Source organism: Chenopodium quinoa, unplaced genomic scaffold, assembly GCF_001683475.1.
Source record: "Chenopodium quinoa cultivar QQ74 unplaced genomic scaffold, ASM168347v1, whole genome shotgun sequence".
Lineage (NCBI taxonomy): Eukaryota > Viridiplantae > Streptophyta > Magnoliopsida > Caryophyllales > Amaranthaceae > Chenopodium > Chenopodium quinoa.
Window position 1 is genome coordinate 3,240,810 of NW_018742914.1, and position 18,602 is coordinate 3,259,411.

At 34.9% G+C, this 18,602-nt stretch overlaps 1 protein-coding gene across 1 annotated transcript; it reads right to left on the minus strand.

Moving 5' to 3' along the window:
* Positions 1–9,299: 9,299 nt before the first annotated feature.
* On the minus strand, positions 9,300–18,456 carry LOC110727882 (E3 ubiquitin-protein ligase RFI2-like). The gene is made up of 4 exons (XM_021907461.1): positions 17,953–18,456; positions 13,932–14,104; positions 12,072–12,130; positions 9,300–10,031 (listed from the first exon to the last, which is right to left on the minus strand). Exons 1-4 carry the CDS (start codon positions 18,104–18,106, stop codon positions 9,683–9,685), a joined length of 735 nt encoding a protein of 244 aa, XP_021763153.1. The 5' UTR covers positions 18,107–18,456; the 3' UTR covers positions 9,300–9,682.
* Between the last annotated feature and the right edge of the window lie 146 nt (positions 18,457–18,602).

Here is an 18,602-nt window from a genome sequence, read left to right on the forward strand (position 1 = left end):
TTGCGGGTCGGACGGGTTGTGTTTGCGAATCGACTCTGTTGGAGGTCGTCGCATTTGCGAGACTCGTAGCTTTCGAAGTAAGAGCTCATAAAGGGAGCAAAGCACGCACCAAGGGAAATATTTTCTTTCTCATTGTCTTGTTAATTATGCTTATTAGTTATATTAATTGTGAGCGGGTCTTAGGGTTGGGTTTTGTTTCCGCGGAAAGTCGGACTTTTCAAAACCCAACAGTATCAAGTGCCTCAAAATTTCAATGCAATTCTACCGCCTAATCCCCCTGTCTTCAGACAGTACAGGCAATATGGCCAGCCGTTCGACCAGGCCACTTACCTAGCCAGACCGGCCGCGCAAATTTAGCCCTTGATTGGTAGACGCGTCTGTTAAATCTTGGTGACAAGCCGCCTTTGTTTTCTCAGGATATTTTCTACTCTCCCAACCATTAAAGGTGAAGAGTGTTCTTGTGGGTTCCTATAATGGTATGGACAACCCAAAAGAGCGTGTCACCTCATACAGGAACTTAATGTATCTTCAAAGCGTGGATGATGCCACATGGTGTCGATGCTTCCCAGCCACCCTTAAGGGCACGGCGCAGGATTGATTTCACAGCCTTCCGGTCGGGTGCATCAACTGCTTCACTACTCTCAGTTTGTTATTTGTGGGAAACTTTTTATACAACATAACTCCTCGCAAGTCTAGTCTTAACCTGGCAACGATTGTCTAGGCAAAACAAAGGATTGCGTTCGTGTGTGCAGAGATTTAACCAAGAAAAAGCCCAAATTCATAATATGCCCGATGAAATGGCCTACTATGAATTTCTCTGGGGATTGAGGCATAATGGTTATAAGTTTGATCTAGTCAGAAAAAAGGTTCGGACGTACGCATGCATGCTGCGGGAGGCTGAAGCCTACATCGAAGCATCTGATTTTTTTTCGCTCACCAAAGTGGAACAACCCCTGGAAAAGGGGGATGAGAGGAAGCAACCTTCTCAGAAAAACTCGATCGGGAAGAAAAAAGAAGGAAACAACAAGCGAAAGGAAGTCTGGGTGGCCGACATCCAGCATACAAAATCAAAGAAGGCCAAGACGTACGAACTCAGTATAAGTACAACAAGGACTGTTACTCAATCCTAATGGAATTCAAAGACAAATTTGAGTTTGAGAAACCCCAACCTTTGAGAGGCTCGGCCCAGTATTGCAACATAAACAAGTACTGTCATTACCACAAGGACGCGGGGCATGACACGAATTAATGCAACAATTTGAAAAGATTGCTGGATAAACTGGCCGAGAAGTGCATGCTGAATTTGTACGTCCTGAATTCCAAATTCACATACACTAGGATAGATAAAAAATCCGAGAAGAACAAGAATGACAAAGAAAAAGATAATGGAAACAGCACTAACTTAGGGTTTATGACCTTAATATTCAGCGTCTTTGCTGCAGGTGGCCCGACCATGAAGGGATTCAAGCAGGATGCTTAGAAGTTGGGAAATGTAATGCATGCCGAGGGGGTGAAGGACGAGCCCTTCTCGGAGGTGATAGTCTGTGAAACACACCGAGGCGAGATAAAAGCCCCTCACAATGACCCTATGGTTTTTATCATGAAAGTTGCTAACCTGAAGGTCGGCCGGATGCTAGTGGATACTAGCAGCTTGTCCGACATAATCAACCTAGGATTTTTGAAGAATTTGAAGTTTCCAGAAGACCCCCTCCAGGATATTTCTCATCCGCTTGTAGAATTTGGCGGGAGTATCATCCACCGAGCTGGGCAAATAGGCTTTCCCGTTTGGCTGGGGCGGATACCTCAGCTCGGCATTGCGCAAGACATGGCTTATGAAATACACGAGGATCTGATGGTCGTCCCTCTCAGAAAGTAGCACGACACTTAAAGAATGATCTGAAATTGCAAGATACGTGTATAGCTTTTCTTATTTGAGCGGACTAACGAGCCAAGGAAGTGTATGTAGGTGATTTCTCAATTGCACGAAGGCTTCCTCATCCTCTTCGGTACACTTGAACATGGATTTTTTCTTGATTTTTTGAAAGAAATATCGGCACTTATCCCCAATTCTTGACAAAAATCGGCCGAGCGCAGCTAGACAGCCGATTAATCTTTGAACCTCTTTGTTTGGGATGGTCGTCCTCTTCCTGGTAGTAAAAGAGCTTACAGGATACAATGTCATACTCGACCGTCCAACTTTAATAGCATCCAAGGTAGTAATTGACCTTCATTTGATGCTGATGAAGTTCGAGCGGGCGGACGGGAAGATTGGAGCCATTCATGACAATCAGAAGATGGAGAAAGAGTGTAATCATCTTGCTGTGAAGCTAACAGCTCGAGGACGACCAAGATCGTCCGATCCAAACTCAGATTAAGGGTCACTCCAAGCACTTAAGATCGGCCAGAAGCGCCACTATAAAAAAGAGCAGGCATAGCAGCTAATGGTCGTCAGCCGACCAGAAGAGTTAAGGCTGCATCCGGCTACCATCTAGAAGGTTATCTTGAATTCTAATGGAATTAGGATTAATAATTATATATTTTAGAAAATATAATAATTTTATTTGGAATAAAACAAGTGTTTTGAAAGATTAAATCTGATTTTAAAAGATAAGTACGGATGTTAATTGGTCTAATTTAATTAGATTAAGGACTCTGTACAATTTTGAATTAACGCGTTCACCATCGCGAAATGACAGCTCCAACGCGTCGCGATGGGAGCATCTTTACTCTGAATCGAATTTGATCTTTTCCTGATCGTTTTGGGGCTTTTTTTTTCTATTAATAGGGTCTTTATTCCCCGTTTTCAATCAATAACAATCAACAATCATCTAATACCTTCTCTCTCTTAAGAAATAGCTTGTTCTTTCTCCCTCTTTCTAGAATAGCCTTTTTACAAACACAATGCCATATTCATGAGTTCTAGACACACCTAGCCAAGTTCGAAGTTGCCTTCGCCCTAGACGTGAAAGGTTGATACTTTCTGAGGATTTGGTCCCAAATCTCTATTTCTATTATTTAAATTAATTGTTTGATTTAACATTTTTCTTGAAGTTACTAACGCGTGTATTGTTTTAATAGAAAGAGATACGAGGCAACAAAGTAAGTAGTTTTATTGCTATATCTTTAAAAAGCATGCATATATTATTTTAATTCCTAGTATCATGTTAGGATGTTATTTATTGCTTTCTAGTATCATGCTTAGGTTGCTTCCTATTTCTTCAATTGTGTTAGTATCATGTTAGGGTTAGAAGCTTTGATTTTTATAGTTTAGTGACATGATAGGATCTTGCTAACGTTATTATGCTTTATTGAGATTGAGAATATTATGAATATGATGATTTTTTATATCGACATTATTATATATTGTTGCTTGATATTATATGTTGTTGAGTGACATGATAGGATCTTGCTAACGTTATTATGCTTTATTGAGATTGAGAATATTATGAATATGATGATTTGTTATATCGACATTATTATATATTGTTGCTTGATATTATATGTTGTTGATCACGCCCTCTCTTGCAAGATTAAAGGGAAAATGTACTTGTAATCACGCTTAATAAGATAATTAATAATTTTGTTTAGCTTAATATGATTTTAATTCAAGTGAACACCAATATTAGACTTATTTTTTTGCATTAATATTCAACCAACATAGATTAAACAGGTTTAGGGTTAATATAATGATTGTATGTTTGTCAGAAAGCGCACATGAATATGAGAAGAATAAAGTAGAGGCCTATTTTTAAGGTAGGTTCAATCTCTTTTAGGTTGGATTTGTACCTTCATCCCCAAATATCCAGTCATGGTTCAGGGGACCACTATGGAGTTAGCGATCTCATGGATCGTGAAGGGGTGTAACCTTCACCCTATGAACGATTTACAAGTTCCTAAATTGGCGACTCTTTTGCTCCAGCTTCCTTCCCTTTGGACGCCATCATGCTTAATTATATGATCATAGTGGGGATCAAGTGTGAGATGCTTGAAATATTCCCTACATAAGATGATATAACCAGTTGATCATCTAACCAATCTCCGAGGAACATTTAACGAACTCAGGCGACATAAGATAATGTTAAACCCAAAGAAATGTGGTTTTAGTGTTGAGTCCGGAAAATTTCTTGGATTTTTGATCAATCAGCATGGAATTGAGGCCAACCATGAAAAGATCCAGGTAGTCGTAGACATGAAACCGCCTAGAACTATCAAAGAGGTTTAAAGATTGACCGGCTGTCTAGCTGCGCTTGGCCGATTTATGTTAAGATCAGGGGATAAATGCCGATATTTCTTTCAGACAATAAAGAAAAAAGATGTTTGAGTAGATCAAGAGGTCGAGGAAGCCTTCATGCAATTGAGAAATCATCTGTATACACTTCCTTAGTTCATTAATCCGCTCAAAGACGAAAAGCTATACATATATATTGCAATTTCAGATCACTATTTAAGTGTCGTCCTCCTTGCTAAGAGGGACAACCATCAGATCCCCATGTATTTCATAAGCCACGTCCTATACAATGCCGAGCTGAGGTATCCACACATTGAAAAATTTTGGGCTGGAATTGTTCATGGCATCGAAAAAGCTAAGGCCATACTTCCTTGCTCATTCGATTGTGGTTTACAAGGACCAGCAGTTGAAGAAGCCGTTTACAACTTTGGAGGCCAGTGTCCGAATGCTTAAATGGGTCTTGGAATTGAGAGGTTTTGATATCACGTTCGAACCCATAAAAGCAATCAAGGGGCAAGCCTTTGCTGATTTTTTAGCTGAGATGACACGGCCGGACTTGCAACCGGTAGAGGATCAATTCTGGAAAGTGTTTGTGGACCGAAGTGCAACAGCGGCTGGATGTGGTGCTAGTATCATCTGTTAGTCTCTCGAGGGAGATAAGTTTGAATTTGCAATGGGATTCCAATTTCAAGCCTCCAACAACGAAGCTAAGTACAAAGTTCTCCTGGCCGACCTTAGAATGTGTAAGGCGAAATAATTATCCCTTTTCCAAGCCTCTTAATTTAAATAAAATAGGGGAGAACCATTGGCATGTTACCTCCACGTGTTAAAACTTTAAGGCTTTATCAAATTATTGCAGCGGAAAATCAAACTAAAGTCTTTAAAATAACATAGTTTAGAAAACGAATAAGTCAAACCTTACAAACTGGAACCATAAAGGCCCTTATTTAAAACCAAATCAATAATCAAAATCCAAAACATAAACGAATTAGCGAAGCATAATTAAGTTCAACACAGGAATCGAACAAGTAGATCATTAGCTTGAACACCTAAAATAATTGGAATTTTAATAGTTCTAGGAACTCTAGGAGGGACTTCAGGAACTTGAGCATTCTTTGGAATACTAGGAGCATTTGTTGCAGCACTAGGAGGAACTTGCTTCTTCTTACAAATAAATCTTTTCATACATATTGAATTGTCTCTTTATCGCCTCTTACACTTTCCAACTCTAACTCCAAAATCTTTAATTTCATAAATGCGTATTCGTTATACATTCCATAAGTTTTCTTCTTCAGATTTAAATTGTTTCCCCACTAAATCAGGCTTACTTGTTTCTTCGAGAATAATAACATTCTTTTTTGTCACTGCATGCAATAATAAAACATGTAATAAATGAACATATATATCCAATAGCAACAATGTTCAATTATAATAACGCATTTGATCAATTAGAGTAAAGTTACCATAGAGTATATATAAGTGAACATTTATCTTTACATAGCTGAACATTATAATGACACAGTATAATAACAAATAATAAAATATATTCACTAGCTAAAAGCCTAAAAAGTATATGAGCAACTATAAAACAATTATAATCATTAAAATTCACATGTAAACACATATATTCATGCATATACAACTACAATAACCATATTATTTAATATTGTACACAAATATAACCCTAAAATGAACATTTACTATTACAAAAGTGAGCATTGTTTTAACTATAATTGTTTATATATATACAACACATAAAACTAGTAAAAACAATCGAATGAAAAAATTATAAATAATTATAAAAGTTCATATAAGATGCACATAAATGAAAAAAAATAGAATATTAAAATGAAATTAAATAAAAGCATAAGTAGAATTGAACAATCTAATAATAAGATTACAAGCAATCAAACTATAAATAAGAACAATAAAACGAAATAACAATCGAAGAGAAGAAGAATTACGGCCAAATGTATAAATCAAATCATCATAATCACTACAATCAAACAATAACAATAGAAAAACAAAGAATTATCAAAATTAAAAGCATTACAACCAATACTATGAAATCAAATCTTTGTAATGAAACAATAACAATAAAAAACAGAGCATTATCAAAAATAAAAAAAAAAACTAATTGATTAATTAGCATTAACGATACAAAATTACTCACATTAATCCTTAAACGAACTGAGTAATCCAACTCTAGCAGAAATAACATATTCACGATCATGATAAAAAAAACAACTAAGTTAGAAATCTCCATGAAAGAAGAGAGAAAATTGAAGAAGTAAAAATAGGAGAGAGAATGTGAAATCTCTGTAAAAGAGGAGAGAGCAATTTTTTATGCAGTGACTTGTATGAAAAGTTAAAAAAAAAAAAAAAAAAAAAACTGGGGAAAGTAAAAATGACGAAGTAAGATGGGGGTGTAGGAAAGTTGCATAAACTAGAGTCTAGGGAAAAATTTGTAACATGCTTATATTTAATTGGGCCATATCAACCTCAATTGGCAGAATAACCATTTTCAGGACCTACAAAGCATCGTCGCCGATTTCAATCTACTTGGTTTGCTAAGTTTCCAGATTGGTTGGAATATTCACTTCTAAAGATGTTGCATTCTTTTTACCTTGTTATCTGTTTACTGAAACACCAAATTCTCGGGTAAAAACGTTTACTTTGACCGGATTCAAAAATTGGAAAAAAGTCAATGACGGGAAACGTTGTGGGTTCCTTGCTCATATTGGAGAAGGTCCACGTACAGCTCATCGAAATGTGGTTCAATTATACATGATTCTTCCTAAGAAAAATGCAAAGATTCATAATGTTTTTTACAAATAAAGTGAAATGCAAATCAAGCAAAATCGATTGCGTTTAAAGGCCTCTATTGATGTCCTCCGCTTGTTGACTACACAATCTCGTCCTTTAAGCGGTCACAATGAAACAAATAATTCTAAGAATCAAGGAAACTATCTTGAATTCAGAAAGGTATTAGCTGCATATAATAAAGATGTTTCCAAAGCTATACGACAAGCTCCTTGTAATGCCAAATATACTGCTCCCTCGATTTAATGCCAAATATACTGCTCCCTCGATTCAAAAAGAGATTCTCCATATTATTTCAAATAAGGTTCGCAACTATATTAGACAAGAAATTATTAACTCTAAATTATGTATTATTGTTGATGAGGCTCGAGATGAATCTTAAAAAGAGCAAATGGGTCTTGTTTTAAGGTTTGTTAACAAATATGGAACAATTAGGGAGCGATTTTTTGATCTTATACGAGTTTCCGATACCACGGCAGCAACACTTAAAAGAGAATTGTGTTCAGTTCTTTCTCGACATAATTTATCTGTTGAAAATATTTGAAGGAAAGGATATGGTGGTGCTAGTAATATGAGAGGTGAGTGGAATGGATTGCGAGCGTTATTTCTTTCTGATTGTCCATATGCTTATTATGTCCATTGTTTTTCTCATCGTTTACAATTAGCATTGGTTTCCGCATCGAGAGATGTTAGAGTAATACATCAGTTTTTTTTTTTTTTTCAAATTTGACTTTCATTATCAATGTCATTGTTTCATCTCCTAAACATGTTGACCAATTGCAATTCGTCAAATCTGATGAAATTAAAAGACTAATTTATTGGTGAAATAAACAGTGGTAGAGGAGCTAATCAGGTGAGTACTTTAAAAAGAGCTGGAGACACACGTTGGGGTTCACATCTTTAATCTTTTCGTAGCTTGATGAAAACGTTTGATGCAACAATGTTAGTACTTGAACACACCTCGAATGGTAAGTCTTGTAGTTCTTCTCAACGTGGGGATGCTGATGCTGCTTTAGATCTAATGATTTCCTTTGATTTGCATTCATTGCCCGTTTAATGGAAGAAATTTTGGGAATTGTCAATGTTCTATGTCAAGCCTTACAACAAACTCCCAAGATATTGTCAATGTTGTGAAATTAGTATCTACAAATCATGCACTAATTCAGGATATGAGAGAAAATAGATGCGAAAGTTTTTTAAAGTCGGTAGTATTATTTTGTCACCAACATGATATTTTTAATGTCTGATATGAATTCTCCTTACATAGCTCGTAGGGGTCGAGCTTGTCATCAACAAGGCCAAGTTTCAATGAATCATTTTTATCGAGTTGAAATATTTTTAGGTGCAATTGACAAACAATTACAAGAGCTAAATCGCAGATTTAATGATAACACTTTAGAGCTCTTAACTTTATCATATTTGTTAGAGCCCAAAGGCGGATTTAAAAATTTTGATCCTGAGAAGGTTTGCTTGATTGATTGCAGAAAAGTTTTGCTTGATTGCAAAAAAGTTTTACCCCATGGAATTTACGGAGCAAAAAAGGTACATATTGAGGTATCAATTGCAACACTTTTTTTTTTTTTTTTTTTTTTTTTTTTTTTTTTTTTTTTGTGAAGCAAAAAATGAGCCTAGTTTGACACATCATTCTACCTTGGAGGAATTTTGCGATCACTTGACACAAACAGGAAAATCAAATTTATACTTTTTGTTTGATAGACTACTACGTCTAGTTTTGACCCTTCCTGTCTCAACAGCTACCACTGTAGGAGATTTTCAGCAATGAAGATCATAAAAACAAGATTACGTAACAAGATGGAGGATGAGTTTTTGACCGATAGTTTTAGTTATTTCTATTGAAAGGAAGATTTCTAAGTCATTTAGTACTAAGTCAATAAAATAATTATTTCAAATTATTAAAAGAAAGACGAGCCTAACTTTAATAGTTTGCTAAAGAAATAGATTGTGACATTTGTATGAATTAGATTGTGACACTTACATTTTTTTTTAATTGTTCGGTAATATTTATTATATTTAGCTATATTCTTATACTCCTTGTTATTATTGTTTTAGACATACACTTATGCTATACATTATTGGCCCCCGAAAGAAAAGGTTTCAAGAGCCGCCATTGTGTAAGGTAATTAACTTCATGAGATTTGAGTTGACGAGAAGCATAAGCATCACTGTATACTTCAAATCCATCACTTCCATCAGGTAAGGCTAAAACAGGTATGGTGGTAAAACACTCTTTAAGAGCTTGAAAGACTTGTTCACACTTTTCATCTCATTCAAACTTACTTTCCTTCTTCATCAAGATAATTAAGTCCTGTTTCTGATGAGCATTCCTCATTTAATACAATTGCCAACAGAGTGGACTTTACTTACTTTTCAGTTTTCATCCAGCATGATCATAATAACTTCCAACAAAATGTACAAAATCATGGGGTAAATTGATCATGTTCCAGATTTACAACAGTTCAGCTCATGATTAAAAAGCCACAAAAGGGTCATCAGCATTCATGATCTACGCATATCGACAATAGATCATAGCAAAATCCACCAAAGACCATATTTGTCACCAGAATTCATGCCGAGCTTGAGACGAGAATTTTTATATATACATATAATCTATTATGGCAATGGAAAATGAGGAACATTATCTATGCTCCAAGGATGGGAATAATTAGGGGGAGAACCTTCTGGATAATGCGAGAAATTGGGATTAGGCTCATATCCTAGTCCTGAAGGCACATATCTAGGCATGCTTCTTTGGGTGTCGAATCTTCCAGCATTGCTACTAATGGGCATGGGCAGACCAGAGGCTTGATTGGGATGCAGATAAGAAGAATGCTGAAAGACCCATCCATGAGGGTGAGGGTGCGGGTGAGGAGGAGGGTGAGGGTGAGGATGAGGACTGCCTGCTCCAGGATGCTGATGAGTCACCATCGGAGCTAATGTGCTCATAACACCAAGGCTTGACCTATCACATAAGAACATTCACATTAATATTTTACAAAATCCATATAAAGACAATATATTAAATTTATCTTCTCTTATATATAGATATATTAAATTTATCTCAATTGTTTAAACAATACAAAATAAATCTCCTTTAATCTTCGCTTCTGATCTCCAGTGTACAGTGTTTACCAATGAATATCAATTGACATGAATCCATATTACTGTGTTCCAAACTAACCTTGCATTTATAAAGGGAAGTTTTTGCTTTCTTTTCTTCTGTCTTTACCCCTGCCTTCACAGTTTACAAACTCTAATAATACTCACAAAACAGATGCTTGCTAGTTTTGGGAAAAGATGGATACAAGGGGATCTTTACAGCTAGTTAGAAATTTTGGAGGTGGGGCAAAACGCATCAATTTCTCCACTCAGGTAGATGATATGGATCCTTATTGAACACTGGTGCCTGGGAGCCTCAAGTTTATGCAACATATGGCATACTCAAGGAAAATAAAATCAGGGATAGCCAAAGAAGCATAGGTTGTTATGGAGTTATGATGCACACAGATCAAAACTTCCAATTTACTGTGATTCAGATGAAAATCTCACTTAAATCTCTAAGAAGAGCTAGGTTAGAGGGACAATAAATCACCATCAACATCAACTATGACTTTCAATAGACTAAACACTAAAGTCACTGAACAACAGCCAGACAACAGTCGTGAGGTTAATAGAAGCCTAGAGCTGACCAAAAAAAATGAGGAATGAAGACAAACTAATCTCGATTCTACAAATGTGTTCAACTTATCAAAACCGCCCCCCCCCCCCCTTTCCTCTCCCCCTCCTACATTGATGCATTAGAAGCTTAACCAGCTTCGCTTATTGAACTACTCACTGCTGACAAATGTACAAGCAATAATCACAAGTGCATGACAGATCTCAATCACAGGTGAAACTTGGCAACTAAAAGATTATGCCGAGATAAATCACTGAACTCACTAATATTAGGAAAATGAATGTTCTCACTTGTGTCCAGAGGGATGCTGGAGAGACCTAAAACATGCAGGATAAGTTGACAAAGTTCTCAGATAGTTGCATGGTGCTCATATCGGACATGGCCAGTAATAATGATGATTGTTCCACTTTACAGAACACTGTATGTTAGTAAAGGTTTAAGATAAATATTGCAAAGGGTGACAGATTAATCTAGCTTTTTCACCTACGATACCATCCAACAAAAATTAAGCTAGAGACACTGAATAAATACTAATTACACATGCCATATATACTTCAAAATGTAGTCACAATATGAAAGCAGAAGATTCTCATCCATGCATCAATTTCTCAATTTCTGGGTAACATATATAAAGCTGTATTCTCATAGCATGAAACATGAATTCGTTAAGAATCTTATGATGGTATTCAACATCACCCAGCACCTTAGGGGTAATAGGATAATGTTGATGTTGACATCAATTTTCTATTTGTAACAGTGAATCAGTGATACTTTATTTTGTTGCTTGAAGACGAAAAACAAGTGTTGAAATTTTTACCAAAGATACTAAGACATGGTGGTTATAAAAGTTTAGAATCTAGAATGACAACAAAGACAGAAAAGTAAATTTTCTAACATCCCATTCATTTGGTCAATTTTTAGATCTTGGGTTTTCATAAACAAACACTGCATTTGAATTTTGGAAAATCTTTCGCACAAAAGAGAGCAATGCTAGTTGGTATTGTAGACAAAGGTTCATCCATAATCTGTGTCTCTCATGTCATGCTGATACAGATGCAGAGCAGATACACAGTGTGTATCATTATTAATTTCTTAACAAGGAAAGCATTGAATTATTTCGAGGCACCTAAAATGAAAATAAAGATAACACTTTTTAAAAGTAATCAGAAGTCTTAATCAGTTATGGCATCCCTAGCTTCATTTACTTAGTAAAATTTTAGTATAATCCAACACTAATGCCATAATAGATTTTCAGATGAAATCGTAAGTAAGAAGCATTTTCAGATAAAAACAACTTCACAGGCTAAGGAGTGAATAAGTGCTTACTGAGAAGATGGATGAACTTGAGTGAATCCACGAAATGGACAAATGTGAACTCTATAAGGCTGCAGCAAACAAAAAATGTGGATATTATTCAAGTTTGTCTTTAACTGTTTCTTAGAAAATACTATCAGCATGCGTAATCCTAAAGCAGGTTTTTGGCAAGAAAAGGTTACAAAGAACTGCATAAGGCCCCATCAAAAAAAAAAAAAAAAAAAAAAAAAAAAAAAAAAAAAAAAAAAGGGCGACAGCTTAATAAAGAAGCATCAGATACAGCATCTATCTACCATCTACAAAATCAAACCAGAGAACCAATAAAAAAAAAGTAAATGCCTACACCTATCAGAAGCTTTATAAACATCTGTAAACACAACTTCTCTTATCTTGTACGATAGGCTTTCAATTCTACTGCACTAACTTCCTCTGCAAACAATTATTGTGCAGACCTATGATAATAACTCCCATAAATTACAAATAGAGTTTCCAGTGGTTTGTTATAGGTCATAAATAGGGAGAATAAGGTGTTTTGAGGGAGATTAACAATGCTTAATTCTAACAAATCTAGAAAAGCAATATTACTTACTTTGAAGTTTGAAGATCAATATAGTGAGGTCATTCTAAAGAACATATACATTTGATAATTTAAATTAGGGAATTTAACATATTTCTACAAGTACACAAAGAATGCACGCAACATTTAGTCAGCTCAATTTATACCAACGTAATATAAAGGAGTTCAGCTGTTTCGTGTTAGACTTAAAGTATTCTTTACTTTGCAAAAAAGTCTTCCCATTTTCAAAGGTATTGGAAGATTCCATCTACAATTCTCATCCATTGTGATATAAGAGATGAACTAAACAGTCCAGATCAAGGGTCTAATGAAATGGCCTATTTATTTAAGAGATAGGCCAGCATACACTCACTCAATTAGCCTCGGCATTCATCACCTTAGAACGATAATGATTCAGAGATATAGGGTGATTTTGACATTGATGTAACTGTGTAGATATTTAAGAGATAGGCCAGCATACACTCACTCAATTAGCCTCGGCATTCACCACCTTAGAACGATAATGCTTCAGAGATATAGGGTGATTTTGACATTGATGTAACTGTGTAGATATTTTGACATAGAACCTTATCAGTTATACATATATGGTTTATGCTATCCAAATCCACTCAGTTCCAGGAGGTAAAGGGGCCATTTAGTTCTCGATGTACCTTCTTCTATAAAAGCCAATCCTTTATCAAATTGAAAAATTAGGAGATTTTCTTCCAGAACTCATCTATAACATTATAGTTTGCTTCTACATCAGTAATGACCCAAAAATATATTGTTCATGCAACCCAAATCCACCCAAAAGTGTACAGAAGGTAAAGGGACCACTCAGTTCTCAATGCATCTTCTTCTATAAAAGCCGATCTTTATCAAATTGAATATTTAGGAGATATTTTCTAATAGAACTGATCCATGTTGCTCTCTTATCAGTATCTACCCTAACACAAGCATGCATGCTTAAATCGGATCTGATATTATACTAATTTATCCACCAAATTTGCTTGACAAAGATAGCATTATTTATTATTACAAGTTCTTTCAAATTAAAGATCCTTTATAGTTTGTAGTTACCCCAGACATATTATATTGACATGTTCACATTGTTTAAAACAAATTGATTTTGAATTTGCATAATCAAATTAATTTAATAGAAAACATTAACAAAATAGAGATCGTTCTCGACAAAATAATCCATAGCCAAAGTCCAGCTTCTATTTTAGTTATATTTTCCATTCATTTTATGTTAATACTGATTCATAATGTATAAAGTTGTACTATATAACAAGAAAAAAAGTATCTTTAATTACCATTTCAGCAAAGGTGAAGTAAAAAGGATAGTTATCCACATTCACATCATTCATTCCTGGTTCTGGGGATGAATTGGTGGAGCCACTAGCATATAACCATCGACCATTCTCAATTTCCCGGCAGTTTGGGCATTGCATCATTCCCTTCATGTTGAATGCAGAACCAATGCAGTCTGTACACAGATCATGAGAAAGGACATTATATGGGAGTCAACTAATAAAGAAACCAGAAAGAATTCTTACAACATCAATTTTCTGTGCATGTTCTGTGGAATTCTTTTCACTACTACGTTATGTTAGAATTCAAGATATCTGAAAGTATTTCAACAATTTGAATTGATCTTTTAGCGTACTTTGGCAAGTAAAGCATTTAATGGGCTCATCAAAACTTGTATACACCATTATGTGACTATGCCTCTAGTGCACACAAAAGTAGTAATATGAAAACAAGAGATTGTCAAGAAACATAACAAGGTTTAGGATTCGAGACAAATCAAACTAGAGATCTTCTCTACAGTTGGACGATATCACGATAATATCATAGATACATTAATTAAGGGTTTCTTTAACTGCAAAATATTCTTTGTAGTTTGGATAAGTAATAAAGAGGTCTTAATAATGAGACACCAAGGAACATATACAAAACTACGCTTGAGAAAATTATATGGTTGCTGAAAATCCTGTTATGCCGTGAGAACATCATGTATAACTTTGCATAGAAAATCAAGAAGAGAAAAATACAACGTGAGTTAATTCACAGCTATGCAAAATAGTATTGAAGAAGGGTAATAATAAGAATGATAAAGTTGAATATATATAAGGAACTCCAGAACTCCAAGGCAATGAACACTAAAAATATAGCAACAAACAAAAGAAGTTACAAGCTAACAACGAGGGGTAAACATACATCTGTAACTGTAGACTAGAGCATTAAAAGATGGCAGATGGACGTGTGGCTAATGTATTCAGACTAAGCAGTTTATTTCTGATTTAACAAGACCTTGGTTCACTGGTTAAAAGCTTGTAGACAAATTACAAAAGGTTTGGGAAAGGTATCACAGGAATCACTGGAGGTATGAACCAATGGACTGACAAAAATAATTGGTGGTTTTACATCCACTATCACATAATATGAGATGTAAGTTGGAAAAATTTGCTTCTGTACCACTACCCCTGAAATATTTATAAATCAACTTTCTCGCTTGTCCCGGATACATGAATAATATTCACTCAATCATAATTTGACATAATGCATATTTTATCGGCTACAAGAATACAAACTCTTCTAGAGACCTCTCATTTTCATCTGAATCCAATTTATAACTAGAAGTTGAGTGACACTTTAAGTTGAGGACAACAAATTCAAGAAGCTGCCAGTGATCCCATACCATTTATAGCAGCTCCTCAGCACGATCAGATCAAAGCATCTCCGTCAACCACAATTATTAAAAGAAACATGAAATTCTATCTTACAGTTAAAAAATGATTATGAAACCGCAACATTGTAAACTACAAGGGCTAACAATAAACATTGCCTCACGACCCTCACCTATCCCTACCAAGAAGAAAGATCCACAATATAAAATATACGCAGAGTAGCTCTAGGAGACCATCCTTTTCCCTTAAACTCCCACATTTATGAAAATATTTGCACATCAGAAAAAGGTTAAATTTTCAAAAGATTTACTTAAAAAAGAACCAGGTAATTTGCATTTTTAAACAAAGTACCCAAACATGTAGATGAAGTTAGTTTGAAAGACTGCAATGAGAGGACATATATGACAGAATTAGTACCATCCACTATAATAATTAAACAAAATCAACCTATTCAGAAAGTTCTTCCATCATCATGACAGCCTGAAACTCCAAAATAACTTAATTATAACTAGGGACAAATCAACTTTCTCGCTTGTCCCCTGTCCCCATAATCGCACCCGGAAATTAAAACACGCAGAGGACAGTTAGCAAGTGAAGAGCAGATGGTATTTTCCCAAAACTATCCTTTATTGTACCACTTGTTCCTCTCTTATTCCGCCATCTTTCACTTTCTTTATTTTCTCCCTCCTCTTTATTCTTCCCTTTATTTATCCTCCCCTAATTCTGATCATTATTACCATTACAATAATATTTTTCATCTCTTTCAAAAACAGTTTTTTTTTCCAGATTCTCCTAAATTCAGTCAGATCATATTCAAATGGTGCCTAAGCTTACCAAAATTCCTAGCATGCATGACTTTATAACTTTATAAGCTTGTACAGCGTGTCATTATACCTATAAACAGAGATATCTACCTTTTAGTGATAAGTAATTCCTTGCATAACACATTGATAAGGATGCCAATGTCCAACAATATCAAATCCCCTGACAACAACATAATACACCAAAAAAAACCAAAGAATACAACATCCTCACTAAATGCATTGTCATGATATCATGCATTAATGCCTCAAACTGAAAGAGAGTATAAAAAAAGATAGATGGTAATTTTTTACAAGAATCAAATGATGCAGTAAAGAACAAAACATGGAAGAAGCATGTCCAGAAAAGCAAAAACAAAACAAACAAAATCAATTGTGTCCTTTAGAATGAAGTATCCCCAACAGGGCAACAACCAGTGTTAAGCTCGTGTTTGCTACTTAACTGTACACTTACAAGACAGCATCCCAGTACAACATAGGGGGGCAAAAAAAACAGAATAAACCAATATAAACACCGCCATAATCAGATTATATAACAATCTACCCCCATCCACTATAACATTGACGGGCTTTAAATTATTATGCTAGATACCAGTGTTACTAACAGGAGCACAGTGCGCTGATGTTATCTTGAAAAAAATGTTTAAAAATTAAGCTTGTCAGGGATTTCCCTAAACACTGACCAGGTAAACATTGCATAATTTCATTAATACCTACTACCCACTGAATTGAAGAAAGTGTTCTACAAAACTCAAATATAAAACTGCAGATTACACCTCACTATGTGTTTATAAAAATATTTGAAATAGTTATATCAGCTTCAAATTCAGGTGAGATAAAGTCGGACTTGATGAATAATTAAACCCAGTATCAGAGGCTCTATCCACTAAGGAGCTAAGACCCTTTACACTTACGTATCATGGTTTAAAATCTTTATATAACTGAAATTCAGGAATCAATTCACAATGAAAAGTTCCCGTTACCCCTCTTTTAGTTATAGACAGAAATGTGGCATCAACGGTATCTTTTGTGATCTATTATCGAAAATTTATACTTCTTACCATGCATGACGCATGCCCTAAATTGCCATCACACAAAAGATACGAACACGTGTTTTGTTTTTAGATACATCTCTAAATGATTGGCTAGGAAAACGAATTAACCGGTCCTTTTCCAACTAAATCTTTGAAAGGCATTACCATAAGACAGTTCAGCACAATACACATGTTCTACTAAAATCTTATTCGACACTTAAGCCGGAAAAAATGTTTTCTTGGGACTAGCCCTAAAAATCCAACTCCTAACATATTTACAGGTCTATAATTTCATACTAAAACTGAAAACCACCACTTCGAGACATGCAAGGCTTTGATATAAAGGCTGTATAATTATTACTAGCACGATTTAGTCTTGCACCAATTCCACGGATCTACCAAGATAAAATGTGATGCAAACACAAGAAAATGAAACTTGTATGAGTGCCAAAGAAGCTACTTACACATGCAAAATTTGGAATAAACAAATTCCACCAGAATCCATCTTCAACTAATGTCACATCATAATTGATGATACATAACCACAAATGAACTAAAACCATCAAAACAAATTCAATTTACAAGCAGAAAAACATCAAATTTTACAACTAAAAACACAAATTAAAGCACATAAACTCAAATTCTCAAATTTTATAATTGATATATATAATAAATAAATAAATAAATAGACAGATAGATAAATAAATAAATAAAATCCAAATTAAAATTAAAGAATTGGGTATAAATTAAAATAAAAGAAATTAAAAAAAAGAGGTAATTGATGATTACCTAGATGAAATTCATGGCCACATTTAAGTTTAGCACTGGATCTTTCCCCACCATTGGTGACCAAATCAAGACAAATTGAACAAGAAATACATGATTCCTCAGGTTCAACATTCAAATCAATTGCTTGATCACTATTAATTTCTGACCTCACCATGAGTATAATCAATCAATTAAATAAAACCCCACAAAATTTCTCTCAAAAAAAACACCCAATTGTGGATCAAAAATCTGGGTTTTTATAGACCCAGAAAAATGATCACACAAAGGAAAGAAATCACTAATAATAATTAACGGGTGTGTTTATCTACTTTAAGTTGGCCTCTGAAATTGGGAATGAACGTCTTGTTTTTGGGTTTTCTTTAATTTTCTGGGTTAACTGTATTCGCTCTCTCTTCTCTATCCAAGCTGTAAGGTTACGTGGTGCGTACCTTCCGTAGGATTGTCTCGCTTGCAAGCTTTTGTAAAGACAGAAGGATGTTCACATGATATATGTATTTCTAACCAACGGTTAGTGTGTTTGTATGTTTGGTTAATTTTTGGTTCAACAATTATTCATTCTTTATGTTACTTTGGGTCAATTTTAATCATTCATTTCTTCCTTCTCAATTTATTATCTTGTCCTTTTATTGTAGATAATGCGGGTCTTAACT

Coding starts and splice junctions, on each gene's coding strand:
- LOC110727882 (XM_021907461.1), bottom strand. CDS start 18,106: ATGGTGAGGTCAGAAATTAATAGTGATCAAGCAATTGATTTGAATGTT. Junction 14,105..17,952: donor TGGCCATGAATTTCATCTAG/GTAATCATCAAT, acceptor ATCTGTGTACAG/ACTGCATTGGTTCTGCATTC. Junction 10,032..12,071: donor CAAGTTCATCCATCTTCTCA/GTAAGCACTTAT, acceptor CTTATGTGATAG/GTCAAGCCTTGGTGTTATGA.